This window comes from Bufo bufo, chromosome 5 (assembly GCF_905171765.1).
Source record: "Bufo bufo chromosome 5, aBufBuf1.1, whole genome shotgun sequence".
Classification (NCBI taxonomy): domain Eukaryota; kingdom Metazoa; phylum Chordata; class Amphibia; order Anura; family Bufonidae; genus Bufo; species Bufo bufo.
In genome coordinates this window covers 322,409,362-322,431,814 of record NC_053393.1, presented here as the reverse complement: position 1 = coordinate 322,431,814, position 22,453 = coordinate 322,409,362, and the positions used below count along the sequence as shown (strand labels likewise).

The window sequence follows — 22,453 nt, the reverse complement described above, 5'->3', positions numbered from 1 at the left end:
ACATGGTGAGTGCGATGATGTCAGCAAAGGTCCTTTTGCAGGTGCTTGAAGAATAGGATCCCGGCCAGGGCCGGTGCTACCATAAAGGCAGACCAAGCGGTTGCCTTAGGGCGCACCCTGGGGGAGGGCGGAAAAATGTGACATGGAGGGGGAGAAATTTGACATGGAGGGCTGATGTGACATAAGGGGGTGATTTGACATGGAGGGGGAGAAATGTGACATGGGGGGCTGATGGCTTACATGGGGGCATGATGGCTTACATGGGGGGCTGATGGATGGGGGCTGATGACTGACATGGGGGCTAATGGCTGTCATGGCTTCATGATGGCTGATATGGGGGGCTGATCTGAGGTCTGATTAACATTGAGGGTCTGATTGCTGGTCTGACCTGAGGTGTAATAGAAAATATTTTTTTCGTATTATCCTTCTCTAAAACTTAGGTGTGTCTTAGAGGGCAAAAAATACGGTCCTCAAACCAGCGATTGTCTGAAGCAGAGAGAAGATACCAGGGCCACGCAGAGGAGAAGCCAGCTGCTGCAGACGGGACCAGGGTCAGGTGAGCTGCGAGGGTGGGGGCGCCAAAATGTAGCTTCGCTTGTGTTGGCAAAAATCCTTGCACCGGCCCTGATCCCGGCTGCGCGATCGAGTGGATGAGGTGAGCAATGTTTTTATTATCGACATTGGACTTTGCATTCTGAATTAAAGAATGCTATTATTTTCCATTATATAACCATGTTATAATGGAAAATAATAAAGTAAATGGGATCTCGGGTCGCTCATCCCTAGTCTCCTTAGCAACCAAGGTGAAAATCGCACCGCATCCGCACTTGCTTGCGGATGCGATTTTCACGCAGCCCCATTCATTTCTATGGGGCCTGCGTTGCGTGAAAAAGGCAGAATATAGAACATGCTGCGATTTTCACGCGATGCACAAGTGATGTGTGAAAAATATCGCTCATGTACACAGCCCCAATAAAATGAATGGGTCAGGATTCAGTGCGGGTGCAATGCGTTCAGGCATTGCACCCGGGCGGAATACTCACCCGTGTGAAAGGGGCCTTACTGTATAGATTGTTACGGTTTAGGCAATCTCAGGTATGTGTATGTTATTTACAGATCCATAGTTAAAAAAGTATGCCATCCTATAAAGTTATGGAAAATATCTAGGATCCCCACAGATCCTAAGAATGAACAGGCCACAGCACAGATTCAACACTGTCTCTTTTATAGGTTTTATAATGGTACTTTTCAGTTTTTCTTGGGTGGTGAATCCTGACCCATTGTTAATAATAGAATGTAAGCAAAAATCTCTGTGTTCTGTGCCATCACCAACACTTGCATAAGGCTACTTTCACAGCTGCGGTTTCCTTTCTATTTCTGAGATCAGGCAGAGGATCTCAAAAACGCTTTAGTTTTGTCCTCATGCATTGTCAATGGGGACAAACTGAACACACTGGAACGGAATGCACCAGAATGCATTCCGTTCTGGTTCGTTGCGTTCTCATGCTGGACACAAAACCACTGCAAACAGCGTTTTTGTGTGCAGCATGGGATATTGATCAAGACTGATCCGTTTATTCGGACACAACAAAAAAAAGGAACTGGCGCCCATTGACTTACAATGGTTTTAGTGCCGGATCCATCTTGTTCATTGTGGAGATAATACAACCCGATACGGATGCAGAGGGTTGTAATATTGACCGGATGCGTTTTTGCTGATCCCCTGCCGAATCCAGCAAAAATGCAGATGTGACAGTAGCCTAAGTCAGTTTGCTTAGGACCAGTTGATAACTACTTATAGTGGTGCATGGTTTGTGTATGGAAATGGGAAGAGAATTTAAAGAGTGACTATTGCTTCATTTTTTCTATAAATCAATAGTATAAACAAACTATCAGCTTCCGGGTCGGGCCGCTCGTGACACAGAGGAAATTCTCACTCTTTCAACCACTGGCTGAGCAATCATAAACTGTGCATGCAGAGAGAGACTAGGAAAGCAGAGGAAGAAACACAACTGGAAGCGTCGGAGGTAAGGTAATGTATGACTTTATTAAAGGGCAACTATCCTTTTATGTAAGTATTTAACTATTCTAAACAGTTCATACTTGAATTTTGTAATATAATATATTTGTTTGACTGTTTTAGTGACCCAATAGGTGCCTAAAAGGCTCTGGAATCTGGAAGTGTAAGGGTCCATTCACACATCTTGCAACTGTTTTGTGGTCATCTGCAAAACATGGAGACCGGTCATGTGAGTTCCGCATTTTGCGGACTGCACTATGATAGAAATGCCTTTTCTTGTCCGTGGCTGCAGACAAGAATAGGACATGTTCTATTTTTTGGCGGGGCCGCAGAACTGAAGTGTGGCCCCATTGAAAACGATTGCGGACCCATTTTGCGGATGTGTTAATGGACCCTAAGGATTCCACTGCGGGGAAGCAGTTAGCGATGCCATGTCATCTAGCTAGCACAGGCAGGGACAGCGATGTGTGCTGCTGCCAGTACAGCGCTCCATGCGGCCCCACAGTGGAATCCGTACACCAGTACAACGCACTAAAAGGCATGCAAACCTGATGCCAATTTTGTAAGTAAAAGAAAAAAAAAAAAGAAATCACGTATATTACACCAAAAAATTATACCAACTTTAAACTTAAATAAAAGGTTAGTTAGTAGATCATACTTGGAGCACTTTACTGTGTATCTCAGCGTTTTAGGCACAGGCCTATTACACTGCCAGAATAGGACTTCTCACAAATGACATAATGGTCAGGGGGAGATCTTCCAGTATCCAAGTAAATATTTGTGCCATGCTGCAGTATATGTAAACCTGGGGAAGAACAGACATGTACTCACCAGGGTAGGGAGCTGACAGTGTTATACAAGCCAGAGTCAATCCTTATCGGTATGAGAAACACCAATGTAGTTAAAAGCAACAGACATGAGCAATCACCACTTCTAAGCACGCATATATATATATATATTCTCTGCCTGGCATTCCTCCTGCCACGGGTGTACGCCTAGCCGGTGATGCCATTTGTCTTGATTTTGCTGAATATTCGTGTTTATATATCATACCATCCTAACCTGGCTTTTCTATCTTACAGCACAATCCCCCGCTGTTAACTAGCCATGGATAATTAGGCTCTTGTCTCTCAAAGTTTTCAATAAACAATTAGCACAAGAACATGAATCTTCATTAAACACTTTATTGAAGCCAAGACAGTGACAAATATATGTAAACAGGAGTTCAATGTATGTAATCAGTATAAATTGCAGTGTTTTCTTAGCGTTTCAGATCACGAGCTGCAGAATAAAAAGGCCTCGCTATACAGTAATAAGAAGGGGTCGGGGGGCTGACAAGCAAAGGCCGAGGGAACAAGGACATGAGCCTGGACGCCACAATTTGAGGAGATTCTATAGAATGATTGCATTTTCTATAATTTGCAGTACCATGCTTAAAATATATTCAATTACATTTAGGAAATGACCCACTTCTCTTAATATAGATCTGGCCCTTCTCATGCTTATACTAATGACTAGTAGTCACTGCTGGGAAGTAGTGCAAGCAGTCATACAGGGATGGAGTTTTTGGATTTCATTTTCTTTTATCACCGGTTTTAATCAGACTGAAAGGGGTTATCCAATTTCATAAACAGCCCCCCATGTGCCGGGCCCCTCACAAGGAATATACTTACCCCGCGATGCTAGGGAGTCTCGTCCCCGCCTGCCATTGGCTGCTCCCCCACGACACCGGAGGTTTTCATCCGTGTACAGGGAGAAGCAGAAACGGCGGTGCGGGGACCAGGAGCGGCGCAGGGGGCGGGGGCTGTTTATGATATTGGATAACCCCTTGAAAGCTCCAAAACCATAGTTGTTCCCTTGTGATTTGTGACTAGGCTTCACATGAATGGAGGGTTTAGTACGGTTGATGAATAGCCGAATTAAAGAGGATGGGATAGCCAATTACTTATGTAAAAAATGAAACCCAGACATCATATAGTACATAACAATGTCTCTCTAACAAAGCTAGAACCAGCCCGGTACCTCATATGGAACAAGAGATCTCCCCATTCATTGCACTAATTCCTCTGCTGGATTTATTCCAAGCTGGCAGCTCAGGGGCCATGTCCTCTCAGAGGTGTGCGCTTCCTGCCTGTAAAGCCTCATGCACACGACCATGTCCATTTTAAAAAGGTCCACAAATCACGGATCTGCAAAAAACGTACATCCCACATTTTCCCTTCTGCAGGTCCTGTAGTATGTAACAAAGGCCTATTCTTGTCCACAAAACGAAGAATAGGACATGTTCTATATTTTTCACGGGGTCGGGGAACGGACATACGAATGCGGACAGCACACGGTCTGCTGTTTGTATCTTTTGCGGGCCCATTGAAATGAAGGGATCCGCGCGTGATCTGCAAAAAATGCGGATCAAAACTACGGTTGTGTGCATGAAGCCTGTCACAGCTTCCAGCATGTGCGACCTCCTCAGTAATGTTATTGAGGTGGATAGAAAAATCAGGAAAACAGCAGGTGGCTCAATGGAGGTAAATGTTATTGTCTAACTCACTGGCTATTCTAAATGTTTAAAGGGGGCTTCCCATCTCAGACAATGGGGGAATATCGCTAGGACCTACACTGAGAACAGAGACCCGAAAGCTGTGGAGCCGCCCTTCATTCATTTCTATGGGGCTCCCGAAAATAGCCGAGCGAGCCCCATAGAAATGAATGGAAGCGGTGGCTGCGCAAACATGGTGTGCTCCCATTCAGTACTATGGGGAGAAACCTGAGGTCCTCTAACCACCACCTTCCCGGCTCCATTCTCGGTGAAGGTGCGGGTCCCACCTATCAGACGATGGGGGCATATCCTAGAAATATGCCCTCTTTAATCACGGGCAATTACAAAAGCAACATCCAGATACAAGTGCTGGTTTGAAAAATGTAGAATATTTTTTGTGGGACAACTCCTTTAAATAATTAACCTCTACTGCCACTGGGTTCAATGCCAGCGGTATACATCTCTATGCATGAATCACTGCTAGTGGGGGCTGAAGGGCGACTGGGTTTATTATGCAACCCTATGTAAGGATCTTTTCACATCTCATCTGCAGTGTGCGTTTACCGTATGTGATAGAACGTGCCATAAATTAAATAGACCACTATTTTACCGAAGGCCCAAAGTTTACTAAAAAAAAACAGCACAAAGGTGGCGCCTACAAGTATTAGCCATTTACGGCATATGAGGTCACATACAATAAGAATCTTCTATATACCGTAACGCAAACAGCAGAAATGCTTGCACCTTCCTATCTATCTCTATTTCCAGCACCGACTTTCCCTTAGAATTGAAAAGTCAGATGTTTACAGATGTTAGGTGGTATAGCTGCCATACGGTGATGTGTTGTAGGTCATATTCTCCATAATATTACTCCTCTGCGAGTTATACTTCTGTTGTTAAAAGCAACCTAACACTAAAACTCAATAAAACGCAAGATGGAGAGAATCTCACTTAATACGGACGCCAGACTAGTTCTTCTGGGAGCTACTCAAAAGTATAACCCCCCAAAGATGTACTGTACATATATAAATCAAAAGGGATAATCCACATTGATCAGCTTGTAGGTGTGTACTCCTCAGTCTTCTGGGTGAGAAGCAAATCAATATTTTCTAGGATATAATTCTAGTAATATTAAGTGAGGAAATCCGTTTACTTCTTGTATCCAATCTTGGTTTCCACGGCAGCGGAGTACATGCAAAACTTCCTATCACAAGAGTTCTGTCCTTTCCAACATTATGCTCCAGTTTGTTTTTTTGAAAATAAAAGGCCCAATTTATTTGGCTAGTGTAAAAGCGGACTTTGTTGCCCATGACAGATTTAAAGAGAATCTGTCAACCTGATTTTGGGCTGTTGTCTACAGTAATACAATGCCTAGTACTGCAGATAAATCCGAATATATTTTATTTTCCTACTGCCCCCGGTTTCAAAGCTGCAGTGAAATACCCAGTCTGGACTGCTGTTGTGTACCAACATAATGGAGAGGACTCCTGTGTGCATGCAATGTATTCTAACGCAGCTCGGAGAGCTGACCATGGGGGAAAGGGGGCAGTAGGAGAATAAAAAATAATGATCTGGACTCCATGTATTACTATAGATAATGGTCCAAAGTCAGGGTGATAGATGACCTTCAAAGGGTTTTGGTCATCAATATATCAGTGGGGGTCTGACGCGTCACATCCTTCTTGACTGTTTAACTACGTGCTAAACTGTAGTTGTGGTGCACTGTAATGCAAGTAGCAGTTGTAGTTACACCGCACCACCGCTACAATCTACATGGCATGCAGTCAAACAGTGAAGAGATCTCTTCAAACAGCTGATTAGCAGGGGTCACCCCGACTAATCTGATATTGATGACCTATTCTGAGGATAGGTCATCAATATACTGGCGTTGCACAACCCCTTTAACGAAGCAGTGGTCACACATGCACACCACCGCTGCATTTCCACAGGGCACCCCTCTTGTCATGGCTGAAGGGAGTCCCAGTGGTCTAACCATTAGCAATTAGTGTTGAGCGAACTTGTGTTTTAAGTTCGGCGTCTAAAGTTCGGGTTATCGAAGAATAGAGTGCTGGATTACGCTACCACGGACCATAACGGAATTTAGAATCCATAACGCGATTCTTCGATAACCCGAACTTTAGACACCGAACTTAAAACACAAGTTCGCTCAACACTACTAGCAATCATACATTTATCAACTATCATGTGGACAGTTGATAAACGTTAGTGTTGAGAAAACCCCTTTAAGAAATGAAAGCTGACCACTGATTGGTTATTATTTTGATTTCATACTCATTAGATTATCTATTCATATTCAAGATAATCATTGCACACATTTACTCATCTGTTCAATGTCTAGATCAGGGATCAGCAACCTCCGGCACTCCAACTGTTCTGAAACTACAACTCCCAGAATCCTCCTTTCACTTCTGTGGGAGTTACAAAAACAGCCAAGTAAGGGTGCATGCTGGGAGTTGTAGTTTCACAGCAGCTGGCGTGCCGAAGGTTGCTGATCCGTGGTTTCGATAATAAAAGCCAATAATGGCCACACATATGACCAGCAAGAACTTACTGTGGGTCTCCGGCATAGCTGAGCTGGGCAGGTCTTATACCGAAATGGACAATAATAGGGAACGTAATTACTTCTGGATTAAATTGCTCCCGGTCAAGCTGATCAATTCGAACTGAGCTTGGTTTCTGCAAATTAAAATAATAATGAAGTGGTTAACTGTAGCAGGAGAATAATTATCCTTGTGTTAGCATATCATTCATACAGAACTGCAGGGGTTGAAGGTCTGTCAAAACTGCTCTTTAGCTGGAGTAAAAGAGCCCTAGGAAGTCGTTCTAGAGATTTCACAGCTCTTTTTTCAATGTCAGCTGGAATACAATGAAGGTGTAGAAAACGTCAATGTTGTCCCAGGGGACAGAAGCAAGGGCCAAACTATGGAGCTTTTTAGAGTGATCGTTTTCGGAGAAAATATTAATGAACTGCATAGATAAACATCACATTGATCTAAAACCGTCAAACTGATGTAAAATAAGAGCATAGAGCAAGACAGTCTGTTAGCAAAGAGCAAAACGAAGTGCATGTGATACATTACACACTATATACAGCATCATGTCCTCAACCGCTCGTATCTGGACCCTAGGGGCCACTCATACTGTCCTCATGCTGTGCATTTCCTTGGAGTAGTGATTACTTGGCTTAAAAATATTAAAGGGGTATTCTTACTTCTGCAATTGGCCTTTATCATGTAGAGAAAGTTAATATGAGCCACTTACTAATGTATTGTGATTGTCCATATTGCCTCCTTTGCTGGCTGGATTCATTTTTCCATCACATTATATACTGCTCGTCTCCATGGTTACGACCCCCCTACAATCCATCAGCGGTGGTCATGCTTGGACACTATTGAAAAAAGCGCCGGCCTCTCTGGTGGCCGGGACCATGGTAGTGCACATAGGCTAGTGATTTTTCCTATAGTGTGCAAGCACGGCCACCGTTGCTCAACTGCAGGGTGGTCGTAACCATGGAAATTAGCCGTGTATAATGTGATGGAAAAATGAATCCAGCAAAGGAGGCAATATGGACAATAATACATTAGTAAGTGGCTTGTATTAACTTTCTCTGCATAATAAATGCTATTTGGTGAAGTGAGACAACCCCTTTTAGAAAGACGTACCAGGGTACCTTTGCTGTGTGTTGGCTTAGACCAGTGCTTCCCAAACGGAGGTGCACCCTACTTGTGGGTGAAGCACAGCTAGAGAAAGCATTCTCATAGAAGTCATTATAAACTGCACAGTCTTTTCTATGGCTACATAGTCTCTGGTTTAGCCATCTCTAATTGACTCCTTTGTACTTAATGTGATATTGAGCTCAGGAAACAAAGACTCCGAAGAAGCAGAATCCCAGGCGTGGAGTACAAACAAAAGGTAAATTGTGGGATTGCTTCGGTCTGTCTGGTGAGGCCCAAAAATCACCTTGGTCCACTGGTGAAGCCCTAGTTTAGGCCATACCCCTTGTAAACTCTTGTCATTTTCCTAGAAGACTCTCTATGGTAACCAAGAGTAGCACTCTACGGAGACGATGAACAAGATAGCCATTTATGTATGAAAAATTACCATTTCCGGGTTGGTGACAATCATTCCTTTACATTCTTCTGCATACTTCTGCCATTCAAGTTCCTCCCACTGGAGCATGTTTGCAATCTCTTCTTCCGGCACTAAAGCCTTGTTACTCCTTAGTAAGTACTGCAGGACTTGGTGCATGGAGAGAACTTCTTTACCCCCATCTGCAAAGTACAATTCTTAGCATTACCCACTACACCAAAGATCAATTCTCCAAAGCTTACCTGACATTGTTAGAACATTGTCAAACCCTGCAAGTTTCACCCCAAACTACTATAGGCCAATAAATATTTTTTTATAAAAGTTAAGCTGGCAACACTCATTAAATGAATGTAGACCAAACCGGCCAATTCTGGAAGGAATGGCCAACCATCTAAGGTGTATGGGCAACATTCGAAGGCAGATATTTTATCTACTTTTTGTAGATAAAACCGCTGCCAGAGGTGTGTATGGTCAGACTTACATTTAGTCAGTCTGTTTATCAGCTCTGGATTTAAATATTGATGACCTATCCTCAGGACAGGTAATCAATATCAGATTGGCAGGGGTCTGACGCCTGGCACCCCCACGATCAGCTGGTTGAAGAGAAGACAGCGCTCCATGCGAGCGTAGCCTTCCATTCTTTGTTTACCTGCTCGCCATCGCAGCGGTGAGCAGGTGTAATTACAAGCCGTCCCATTCACTTATATAGGACGGCTCCTTACTAATCAATTGCATAGGAGGGAGCCGTCCCATAGAAGGTCAACTTTTACTGACTGAGGCGAAATTCACGTGTTTTTTTATTTTCATTACTGTAAAACACTAAATGCAAAACCAATGCTAGTGAATACTGCTATTCACAACTATATTTCAAATATACAATGTTTTATCGTTTTCCATATTTTCCCGTAAAAAAGATGAGCAATGGCAGAAAATGTGCCGCCCACTTACATAACAAAGCATAAAATAATCATTGGAGAGACAATAAGGAACCATAATGCTCATAAAGGGGCTGCACCTGAGGGGTTAATTGAAGGGGTTTGGTGGGATCACCATTCTCCGTCATTAAAGGGAACCTGTCACCAGGATTTTGTGTATACACTGTGTGCAGAATTATTAGGCAAATGAGTATTTTGACCACATCATCCTCTTTATGCATGTTGTCTTACTCCAAGCTGTATAGGCTCGAAAGCCTACTACCAGGTAAGCATATTAGGTGATGTGCATCTCTCTAATGAGAAGGGGTGTGGTCTAATGACATCAACACCCTATATTAGGTGTGCATAATTATTAGGCAACTTCCTTTCCTTTGGCAAAATGGGTCAAAAGAAGGACTTGACAGGCTCAGAAAAGTCAAAAATAGTGAGATATCTTGCAGAGGGATGCAGCACTCTTAAAATTGCAAAGCTTCTGAAGCGTGATCATCGAACAATCAAGCGTTTCATTCAAAATAGTCAACAGGGTCGCAAGAAGCGTGTGGAAAAACCAAGGCGCAAAATAACTGCCCATGAACTGAGAAAAGTCAAGCGTGCAGCTGCCAAGATGCCACTTGCCACCAGTTTGGCCATATTTCAGAGCTGCAACATCACTGGAGTGCCCAAAAGCACAAGGTGTGCAATACTCAGAGACATGGCCAAGGTAAGAAAGGCTGAAAGACGACCACCACTGAACAAGACACACAAGCTGAAACGTCAAGACTGGGCCAAGAAATATCTCAAGACTGATTTTTCTAAGGTTTTATGGACTGATGAAATGAGAGTGAGTCTTGATGGGCCAGATGGATGGGCCCGTGGCTGGATTGGTAAAGGGCAGAGAGCTCCAGTCCGACTCAGACGCCAGCAAGGTGGAGGTGGAGTACTGGTTTGGGCTGGTATCATCAAAGATGAGCTTGTGGGGCCTTTTCGGGTTGAGGATGGAGTCAAGCTCAACTCCCAGTCCTACTGCCAGTTTCTGGAAGACACCTTCTTCAAGCAGTGGTACAGGAAGAAGTCTGCATCCTTCAAGAAAAACATGATTTTCATGCAGGACAATGCTCCATCACACGCGTCCAAGTACTCCACAGCGTGGCTGGCAAGAAAGGGTATACAGTAAAAGAAGAAAATCTAATGACATGGCCTCCTTGTTCACCTGATCTGAACCCCATTGAGAACCTGTGGTCCATCATCAAATGTGAGATTTACAAGGAGGGAAAACAGTACACCTCTCTGAACAGTGTCTGGGAGGCTGTGGTTGCTGCTGCACGCAATGTTGATGGTGAACAGATCAAAACACTGACAGAATCCATGGATGGCAGGCTTTTGAGTGTCCTTGCAAAGAAAGGTGGCTACATTGGTCACTGATTTGTTTTTGTTTTGTTTTTGAATGTCAGAAATGTATATTTGTGAATGTTGAGATGTTCTATTGGTTTCACTGGTAAAAATAAATAATTGAAATGGGTATATATTTGTTTTTTGTTAAGTTGCCTAATAATTATGTACAGTAATAGTCACCTGCACACACAGATATCCCCCTAAAATAGCTAAAACTAAAAACAAACTAAAAACTACTTCCAAAAATATTCAGCTTTGATATTAATGAGTTTTTTGGGTTCATTGAGAACATGGTTGTTGTTCAATAATAAAATTAATCCTCAAAAATACAACTTGCCTAATAATTCTGCACTCCCTGTAGAGCTGAGGACATGGGCTGCTAGATGGCCGCTAGCACATCCGCAATACCCAGTCCCCATAGCTCTGTGTGCTTTTATTGTGTAAATTGTGTAACGACTTGATACATATGCAAATTAACCTGAGATGAGTCCTGTTTGTGAGATGAGTCAGGGACAGGACTCATCTCAGGTTAATTTCATATGTATCAAATCTTTTTTTTTTTTTTTAAACAATAAAAAGCACACAGAGCTATGGGGACTGGGTATTGCGGATGTGCTAGCGGCCATCAGCAACCCATGTCCTCAGCTCTATACCCAAAATTACGGTGACAGGTTCCGGATGTGTGTTACAGTCGGCACCCGCGGCCTACGTTTGTATTTAAGGGTTAATTATATGCATAGGTGGTGCAGTGTTAACGGGCCACCCTCCTCAATTTTATAATAATGTTCGTTATTTTCATCGGTGGCACAGCACCTTCCCTCTTCTCATTGGTGACAGTCGCGGCCGAGTCACAGTGGGGAAGGATGCCCTCCTTCTCCACTGTGCTGCTGAGAAGCACATGGTGTGCGTCCAGGCCAGCGCTTGCCATGTTCTCTAAGAGATACTAGGCTGTATCGGAAAATAGCAAATTCCGGTATTGTAGCGATCCGGGTACAAAAGTATCAACTGGATATCGAAAGTTTGATAACTGGCACAACCCTAGCTGGGACCCACACTGATCACAAGAACAGGGCCCCATACCCTGTGGGGCCCTCTGAAGTGGACAGAGACTGGGTGGAACAGGTGGTGGTCGCTCCGTTAATTTCTATGGGAGCTGCAGCGACAGAAGAGTAGAGAGCTTAGCTATCTGGCATCTGATATCAGGACATACAAAAGTAGCAGAGTTAAAGAGTTAACACACACTTGGTGAGTTATCATATCTACAGTAGTTAACGTGTTATGACTGACTTAACTCTGCTGCATCTGTACCTATATTAGTGCTACTCACTGTGCGCAGTCCCAGGGTTAGATCCCAATGTGTGCCTACTGCTCCAGCTGACTGCTACAGTCAGGTTCTAGGCATATCTCCATACAGGGGTTAAAGGGGTAGCTAAATATGGTGATTAGTGAGGTTCCATGCGGTCAGACCCCAAACAATCTAACAGCGGATAGGTCATAAAAGCTTTGGGCTGAAGACATGCTCCCATTAACAGGCGGGATTGTAACACTTCAGAATTTATTCATACAGTTACAGGAGGAACAATAGAGGAGCGGACATGTCCCTTGAAATCTACAGTTCAATAAGAGACAGACTGTACATAGATAAGACAGACGATAGACAACTCACAGATTGTTGATCGGACAGACAGATATCCAACATAGCCAATAAAAATTAAAAATTAGGAATAGCAGCAAAACTTTTTGTATAAAACTATAAAAAGGCACATTTCATCAATACATTTTCAGCTTCAATAATAAAAAAAACAACATGAAAGCGGGGCTGTATAGGAAAACGCATTCATGTGTACAACTAAGGCAAAAGTTACAAAGAGCCTGTGTACCACGAGATTTGAAATGGCATTTTAGAGCGCTCTTTTGTGTGAATCTGACATGCTGTTTTCATGACAGGTAACACGACTTCGCTTTACACAATGCACTGGAACATTTCACAGCGAGGTCCATTCCACCAACCTTTCAAATGCAGCTCACTTTAGCATAGGATCCAAAAAACTGCAAATCAATCAGCACAACTGTATCTCTCAGACACTATATATATCTATATATTCTAGATCTATAATGTAATTTTTTTTTTTTTTTTTGTATTTTCTTTTCTCAACAAGAGAAAAATTCCACAGCACTTCCAGGGAGTAAATTAAATAAAGTGTGTTTTAATCACCAGACTGCAACGTTTCAGTCCTCTCGCTGGGACTTCTCAAGCAGTGACGTGTTTTTGGAAGTTGGATCGCCTCCACAGCAGCTGGCACCCTGTTACAAAATTCTCTGCTGTGCTGCTCACAACCTTTGGACTTATATATATATATATACATACACACATATACACATACATACATACATACATACATACATACATACATACACACACACACACAGATAATAGTGTATAAATAGTTGTGATGGACTAGGAAATCACATATTTGTGCATTATGACTGCAATAGAAAATGGAAACTTCATGTCTCTGAGCACAATTCACAGTCAGTGGGAGACATGGATTGCAGCTTCCAGTTTCCATATCCGATTATCTGCACAGTTCTCCGTGCCCGTCATGCTTCCGCCTTCTCTTGCTCGGCCCCATTTTGTGGAGAACGCAGCATCTCTAAACAGCTCACCCCCGGAGCATCCACAAATACATGTTGCAGTACTATGCTGTGCTCCTGATAACGCTCCCCACCTAACAAACTCTGGAGAACAATTTGCACACATTTCCCAAAAGGTAAAAAAAAAGGCAAAAGGGCCAGGCACATTCTAGAGTTTTCATTCTCCAAACAATACAAAGCTGAGCTGCACCCCGACTATACCGTCACTGAGAATCCCTTACAATATCAAGTCACCAGTTTGATAAGAATCATGCAAACGATTACTGTAAGGAACATAACCACTCAGGTTCAAAACTTCCACCATCACCACCGCCCCTGCCATAACTATGAAGAAGTGTTTCACTTTTTGTTACTTTGTGACATGTCCTAATAAAGACAGAGTTAAAGGGGTTATCCAGGAAAATATATTTCTGACTTATCTTCAGGATAGGTCATCAGTATCAGCTACACCTGGGACCCCCACCGATCAGCTGTTAGAAGAGATCATGACCACTGCAGCCTCTTCCTAGGCCAGTGACATCACTGTACATCGATCACATGGCCGAGTTGCAGCTCACCCCCATTCAAATCCATGAGGCTGAGCTGCAATACCAAGCACTGCCACTATACGATGTATGGCGCTGTCCTTGGAAAGCTGCCTGGGAGCTTGCATCGGTCGCCAGAACTCTGGTGAGCACATTAGCTCCCTGAAACAGCTGATCGGCCCGGATGCTGGGACTTGGACCCCCCACTGATGTGATAATGATGACCTATTCTGAACATAAGTCGTTATCTTTTCCAGGATAAACCCTTTAAGATATTTGGAGAATGGTGAGCCAGAGCCTAGGCAGACTGGAACAAAAGGTTTTTTCTAAACCAAACTGCCAGAAGCCAGCACAGAAAAAGTGTTAGACTATGTTAACACAGTTAAAATCCGCCATGGAAAACGGCTGTAATCTGCTTTCAAAATGCTACCAACAGCTTCTCACCGACTTTAATAGGAAAAAAAAAAAATCCCGCCACGGATGTCAAATCCACTTGAGAAGTGACATGTTACTTCTTTGTATCAGATTTGAATGTGGTTTTTCATAGAATTCAATGGGGAAACAAACCTTGCTCAACAACTCTTCTAAATCATGTGTAAACAACTCTTCTAAATCATGTGTAAAAACTCCTCTAAGGGTATGTTCACACAGCAAAAATCTGCAGCAGAAAAAGCTGTAGCAGAATTAGTAGATGAAAATAGGTCATTGCTGGATCATCTCCAGCCCCTCCTAGTAATCTGTCAACTCGGAAAAACTAAAAACTTGTATATCTCTGTATAGCTCTGAACCTGGACAACCCCTTTAAGTAATGTCATAGCCAGACCCTTATTTCTGATATTTACAGACTCTATACTGACAGAGAGCGTTCCACAGGATTGGCGCATAGCAAAAAATGTGGTTTTGATATTCAGGGAGTTATTCTGATTGCCTGAGTCGGGAAGGAATTCTCCCCCCCCCCCCCCCCCCTTAAGTGGGGAAAATTAGCTTCTACCATACAGTATTTTTTTTTTTGCCTTCAACTTGCAGGATAACAGGCCGAACTAGATGGAGAGATGTATTTTTTGGCCTTATAAACTACCGTATTTTTCGCCCCATAAGACGCACTTTCCCCCCCCAAAAAAATTAAGGGAAAATGCCCCTGCGTCTTATGGGGCGAATACTGACAGTTTAACATCGCAGTTTGCGATGTATGAGCGAGCGGGGGAGGGACTGAGGGGAGGAGCTGGGGGCCAGCAATTGCAGCGGGGCGGTGCAGTCACTGTACTATAGCCCCGCCCCGCCAGTGCTGCACAAATATAAAATGTCTTATTCAATTAAAAGTTATTAAACAATAAAAATGATTTACTCTAAAAGTTATTAAACATGCCCCCCAACTCCTAATAGTACCGTACATCCTAACAGCTTCTGTACAATGCCGGCAGGCAGGCCGGGCGGGCGGCAGCGTCACTCCCTGATGTCACGTGCCTGCGCCGCCTACTTTATGAATGAAGCAGGCGGCACAGGCAAGTGACGTCAGTGAGTGACGCACCGGCCCCCGGCCTGCCTGCCAGCATTGTACAGAAGCTATTAGGATGTACGGTACTTTTAGGAGTTGGGGGGCATGTTTAATAACTTTTAATTGAATAAGACATTTTATATTTGTATAATGAGGCGGCGGGGGGTCTGTGGATAACATCCGTGGATGGCACAGTTAAGGGGTGGGGGTCTGTGGATGGCACTGTTATGGGCTGGGGGGGTCTGTGGATGGCACTGTTATGGGGTGGGGGGGTCTGTGGATGGCACATATATAACAGTTCCAGTCATCCACAGATCCCCCATAACAGTGTCCGTCATCCACAGATCCCCCATAACAGTGTCCGTCATCCACAGATCCCCCATAACAGTGTCCGTCATCCACAGATCCCCCATAACAGTGTCCGTCATCCACAGATACCCAGTAATAGTGCCATCCACAGACCACCATTAGTTCCAAACCCACCAAAAGCAGACCTTTTGGTTAAAAATATTTTTTTTCTTATTTTCCTCCCCAAAAACCTAGGTGCGTCTTATAGGGCGAAAAATACGGTATGTTACTATGCAATGCGTTTTTCACTGATGGTTGCTAAGTGATGTTGTTTGTAAACCTTTAGTTTTTTTATCACGTGCAAGTAAAACACATTAACACGCATTGCACCTGCACAGAAAAAACTGAATAACTGAACGTAATCGCAGATAAAAAACTGACTGAACTGGCTTACAAAATGGTGCGAGTTTCACTGAACGCATCCGGACCTAATCCACCATGCTCGTGTGAAAGGGGCCTAAGTTGCTAGAAGAAGACAGAGGCAGATACGCAGAGATGTCGCTGAAGATTCTAGTACATTTTCTATCTTACCCCAGTACTGGAGTCACAGCTACACTGCTCAGCAATCATGTATAATAGCCTCCTTGCTGTGTGCTACAGCACGGTAGAGGAGCACAATGTCTTCTTCTCTGCATCTGCTGTGAATGGGAGACACTGTAACAGCAAGTCTCCACCAACTGACTATGGGAATACTTGCGAATTAGAGAGAAAGCCTACATGGGGGCAGGGGGTGGACTAGTGATAATTGCAACATATAAGTCATAATGGCCAGATATAGTGTTATTTCTCATGTACACACTCATGGCAGTCAATTCTGAAACGCCACTTGAAATAACAGGCAGGCTTTAACGTTTCAGGTATAGCCCATTGCCCATGTTCTTGAACATATATCATCAATATTGGAGCATTATAAATGTCAGCATTTTTCATTGACCACAATTACAAACTATATAAAAGACTGAAGATCCACTGCGGGGCCCATTTTCTCTAAGATATGAACAAACCAGAAAGGAGATGTAGCAGCACAACAGTTGGATCCTTCAGTGGTGGTGCCCGCCGTGTCAGGTGCCAGTCCATAGCACCCCTTCACAGCAAATACAAAAAAGAAAATATACCACGGCACTCTCGTGTCTTCATCATCTGCGATTTGGTGATTAAACGTTGGAATGATGAAGACACGAGAGTGCCATGGTATATTTTACAGGCACAACTGTCCTGGTAAATATGGTACCCATGTATTTCGTGAGAGAAGGGCTCGGTATGTATCCATTCTCATAATTAAAATGTCGGTCTAAAAAGAAGTTAAAGTTTCTGGCCAGGCAACACTTGATACACATTGCAAATGAATGCCCAATAAGGTGCTTGTCTGGTGTAAGCACAGCCTTGGCGTGCTTTTGCTATTGATTTTATGTGCTGTATTAAAAGCCTTTAGACATTATGAGACCTTGTGGAGAAACATTTAGGGCTTTTATGGGACAGTTATGGATGTATCCAACTAGCTATAGAGGAAATGGGATAAAACTATTGAACAAACAAAAGCTTGTGGGAATACTTTAAAAAGCAATAATCTTCAGCATTATCCTACTTGTACCCAGGAGTTATAGCCTGCAGCCATGCTTCTGCACATATGAAATGAAACACATTCGAGGTCTTGAGATTTCTAAGTCCCCTCTTGGAAGCCAAGTTTTATTTATCCATGCAGAATAGTGAATGTTTATTGAGCCATTATGGCATCACTTACATATTCTACTACCGCCCGCTGGTTGTTGTGACAACCTGATGAAACGTGTATGAATAATTTACAGAAAATTGCCTGTCATATCTAATATATAAAGCTGAGTGAGTGTGTGTGTGTGTGTGTGTGTCCGCTAAAGGAATCCGCACTGTCGCATTTACAATCACAAAATTTGACACACATGTACATCAGGTGTCCAGGAAGGTTTTAGACCGGTTCTCAGCTCTCTAGCACGTACCGTACCTGAGATATTCCCAAAAAAAATGCAAATATGGCACATCACATGACCTACTTTAGCCAATAGAAGCCTGCAGGTCCTTCTCTTCATATCCCAACTGCAATACACACAGTCACATGTCCCTTATCAACCAATAGAAGATCACAGGCCCTTAGTCTCCACATACACACAGTTTTACACCAGGTTTCCATAACATTTTCTTCACTGCTGCAGGTCCGCTTTAAAAGGGGCAGGGCACTGTGGATGAAACTGTTAAGGGAGCGGAGTCCTGTGGAGGTCACAGTTCAGGGAACAGGTAGGGTGGCCATTCAGGCCACCCTCAAAAGACGGACTTAAAAAGCCTGCCCCCAGATGCCGCTAAGCCGCGCCCCCTCTCACTCTGCAGCCGACAGGGATTGAGAAAATGAAGGTAGAAATCAACATCTGTCAGCTGCAGTGGTGGGAGGGAGGGTGACTTTCTCCCTGCAGCTCACTCTCAGACAGCACAGTGCTGCGGTCTGAGAGTGAGCTGTTCAAAAGAACATCCCTGTGTCCGTCTAGGCTCTGCGCCGGACACGGAGGCTGAAAGATGGACTGTCCGGCTTAAAACCGGACCTCTTGCCACCCTTGGGGCAGGCTGCTGTGGTAGTCACAGTTACAGGGACGGTCAACTATGGATGTCAGTGTTAAGGGGCAGATTGCTGTAGAGGCCACTGCTAAGGGGCCGGTGTGTTATGGAAATCACTGTTAAGGAGAATGGGTACTGTGGAGGTCACCAATAAAGGGGCGGCCACTGTGGAAGTCACTGTTAAAGGGGTGGGCTGCTGTGGAGGTCACTGAAAAAGGGGTGGGGGCTGTGGAGGTCTCTGTTAAGAGAAAAGGGAACTGTGGAGGTCACAGTTAAGTGGATAGTCCGCTAGAGAGGTCAGTGTTAAGGGGCGGGGTGCTGTAGAGGTCACTGTTAAGGGGGCAGGTTATTGTGGAAATCACTTAACGAGACGGGGTACTGTGGAGGTCACTAATAAAGGGGCTGCCACTGTGGAGGTCACTGTTAAAGGGGAGGGCACTGTGGATGTTACTGTTAAGGGGGCAGACTGCTGTGGAGGTCACTGCTAAAGGGGTCGGGTACTGTAGATTCCACTGTCATAGTGGATACTGTTGATATCTTTTAACGACACAAACAAACATTAACCCCTTCAGGACCCTGCCATTTTTTACCTTAAGGACCTGGCAATTTTTTGCAAATCTGACATGTGTCACTTTATGTGGTGATAACTTTAAAACACCGACTTATCCAAGCCCTTCTGAGATTGTATTCTCATCACATATACTTCACGACAATGGTAAATTAGAGTCAAAATATTAGAGTAGAGTAGAGTATTATTTATAAACAAAAATAACAAATTTACCAAAAATTTTGAAAAATTTGCGATAGTGATACCTCCTAACATAGTTATTACATTACATTTCCCATGTGTCTACTTCATGTTTGGATCATTTTGTAAATAAAAAAAAATTTTTTAGGACATTAGAAGGCTTACAAGTTTAGAAGCAAATCTTAATTAATTTTTTTAAAATTTCCAAAACCCAATTTTTAAGGACCAGTTCAGGTCTGAAGTCACTTTGTGAGGCTTACCTAATAGAAACCAACAATAAATGGCCCCATTTTAGAAACTACACCCCTCACGGTATTCAAAACCGATTTTACAAACTCTTAACCCTTTAGGTGTTCCACAAGAAATAAATGAAAATGTAGATGAAATTTCTGAATTTCACTTTTTGGCAGATTTTCAATTTTTATTCATTTTTTCCAGTAACAAAGCAAGGGTTAACAGCTAAACAAAACTCAATATTTATTACACTGATTCTGTAGTTAACAGAAACACCCCATATGTGGTCGTAAACTGCTGTAAAGGCACACGGCAGGAGCAGAAGGAAAGGTACGCCATGTGGTTTTTGAAAGGCAGATTTCACTTGGATAATTTTAAGTTGCCATGTCACATTTGAAGACCCCCTGATGCACCCCTAGAGTAGAAACTCCAAAAGAGTTACCACATTTTGAAAACTATGGGATAGGGTGGCATTTTTGTTGGTACTATTTTATGGTACATATGATTTTTGGTTGCTCTATATTACACTTTTTGTGAGGCAAGGTAACAAAAAATAGCTGTTTTGGCACGGTTTTTATTTTTGTTTTTTTACAATGTTCATCTGACAGGTTAGATCATGCGCTATTTTTTATAGAGGAGGTTGTTATGGACGCGACAATAATCAAAAAAGGACTACTTTTTTTTTTTTTGTTAGTTTTACATAACAAAGCATTTTTGAAAAAAAAAAATTTTTTGTGTTTCCATATTCTGAAAGCCATAGTTTTTTTTATTATTATTTGTCTTAGTTAGGGTCTCATTTTTTGAGGGATGAGATGACTGACTGAATGGTATGATTTTGGGTTGCGTATGACTTTTTGATCGCTTGGTATTACACTTTTTATGATATAAGGTGACAAAAATAAATGGCTTTTTTTACACCGTTTTTATTTTATTCTTTTTACAGTGTTCACCTGAGGGGTTAGTTCATGTGATATTTTTATACAGCAGGTTCTTATGGATGCGGCGATAACTAATATGTATACTTTTTTTAATCTTATTAAAGTTTTACACAATAACAGCATTTTTGAAAAAACAAAAAAAAATAATCATTGTATATCAATTAGATCAACAGATAATCACCAGGAACTGTACCGAGGACAAATATTTATTACATCCAAATACATATAAACATATAAATAGCTTGTATAAAAATATCCAAACATAAAAAGTAAAAAAATAAAATTGTAAATGTCAAAATAATGCAATTAAAATCAACAAGGTGATATTATATTTTCCTGTCCACCTCAGTGTTGGTAGCGTATTCTAGGATATATATCTTTATGGCTAAAGAGGACAGGAACCCATCCTATCAGATAGCCACACTAGTAAAAAGTCAGATGAGGGAAAGCGGTTATTGCTCCTATTGTATCCATTTCATCCAGCACATATATACACCCAAAAAAATCATATTTGTAAAAAATAAAGAGTATAATCTATGCCCAATGGTTATTGATATCACAACAACGTCAGTTCTTCATAATTCTCTTCATGTCTCTAATTAATGGTCATGATTATGAAATAGATAAGATCCGGATCCTTCTCAAATCAATGCACATGATGCAAATAAAAAATAAGAAAAAAAAAAAATCTATGTCCATGATTGTTAGTAAAATAAGGAGAGTCCAATTATGAATCAATGTGCATAATAGTTGATATTATAATATATCTGATCAATATTCAAAATTCATACTGTGTGTATAACGTTCCTTGTTTAATTCATGTAGAGCAATAATAGCAGCTTGATCTGTTTCCACCGCTATACTTTATATATTATGTATCATTCTTTGTTATGAGAAATAGAATGTTACCACATCGTTGGTAATGCAAAAATAATTGCATTATTTTTACATTTACAATTTTTTACTTTTTATTTTTTACTTTTTATGTTCGATATTTTTATACAAACTGATATGTTTATGTTTGGCTGTAATAAAGATTTGTCCTCTGTAGAGTTCCTAGTGATTGAGTACCTGTTAAAGGGATTCTGTCACCAAGTTTTAGGCTATAGAGCTGCGGACATGCACGGCTAGATCGCCGCTAGCATGTCCGCAATATACCTGTCCTATTTTAGAGATTTTAGAGATGTGTAAATTAGTCTTGTAAGGTGCCCAAGGGTCTGTACGAACCTTCCTGGTACAGACCCTTGGGCACCTTACAAGACTAATTTACATATCTCTAAAATCCTTTTTTAAAAGAAAATAAAAGCACACAGCCCTATAGGACAGGTATATTGCGGACATGCTAGCGGCGATCTAGCCGTGCATGTCCGTATCTCTATAGCCTAAAACTTGGTGACAGAATCCCTTTAATCTAATTGATATACAATCTTTATATTCAAGGACGGTGGGGTAGTCTGATAACGGTGCACCTAAATCCAGAGGCCAAATGGGAGCGCCGCTATATTTATATAATTCTAAAAATAAAAAATAAAATCATGTTTTAGTGTCTCCATATTATGAAAGCCATGTTTTTTTTTTGGGTGACTGTCTTAGGTAAGGTCTAATTTTTTGGATGAGATGACGGTTTGATTGGTATGATTTTGGGGTGCGTATGACTTTTTGATCGCTTGGTATTACAATTTTTTGCACAGTTTTTATTAAATTTTTTCTACGGCGTTCAGGTGAGGGGGTGAGTCATGTGATATTTTTGTAGAGCCGGTCATTACGGACACGGCAATACTCAATATGTCTGGTTTTCTTTTTTTTCTTTTTTTTTTACAATTTTATGCGTTTTAGGGCTTGTTCACACGACCCTATGGCTTTTTCAGTGTTTTGCGGGCCATTTTTAACGGATCCGTTTTTTTGTTTCAGTAGTGTTTCCGGTTCCGTACAGTTTTTCCGTAGTGCATATAAAGTATA

The 22,453-nt window shown here is 42.2% G+C and overlaps 1 protein-coding gene across 1 annotated transcript in view; it reads right to left on the bottom strand.

Moving 5' to 3' along the window:
- DROSHA (drosha ribonuclease III) overlaps positions 1-22,453 on the bottom strand; it is a 351,648-nt gene that overhangs the window by 242,347 nt on the left and 86,848 nt on the right. Inside the window, exons 13-14 of the mRNA XM_040432119.1 lie at positions 8,679-8,848; positions 7,129-7,253 (exon numbers count right to left, since the gene is read on the bottom strand). Of these exons, the coding sequence (XP_040288053.1) occupies positions 7,129-7,253; positions 8,679-8,848 (295 nt within the window). The remainder of the gene's footprint in view (positions 1-7,128; positions 7,254-8,678; positions 8,849-22,453) is intronic.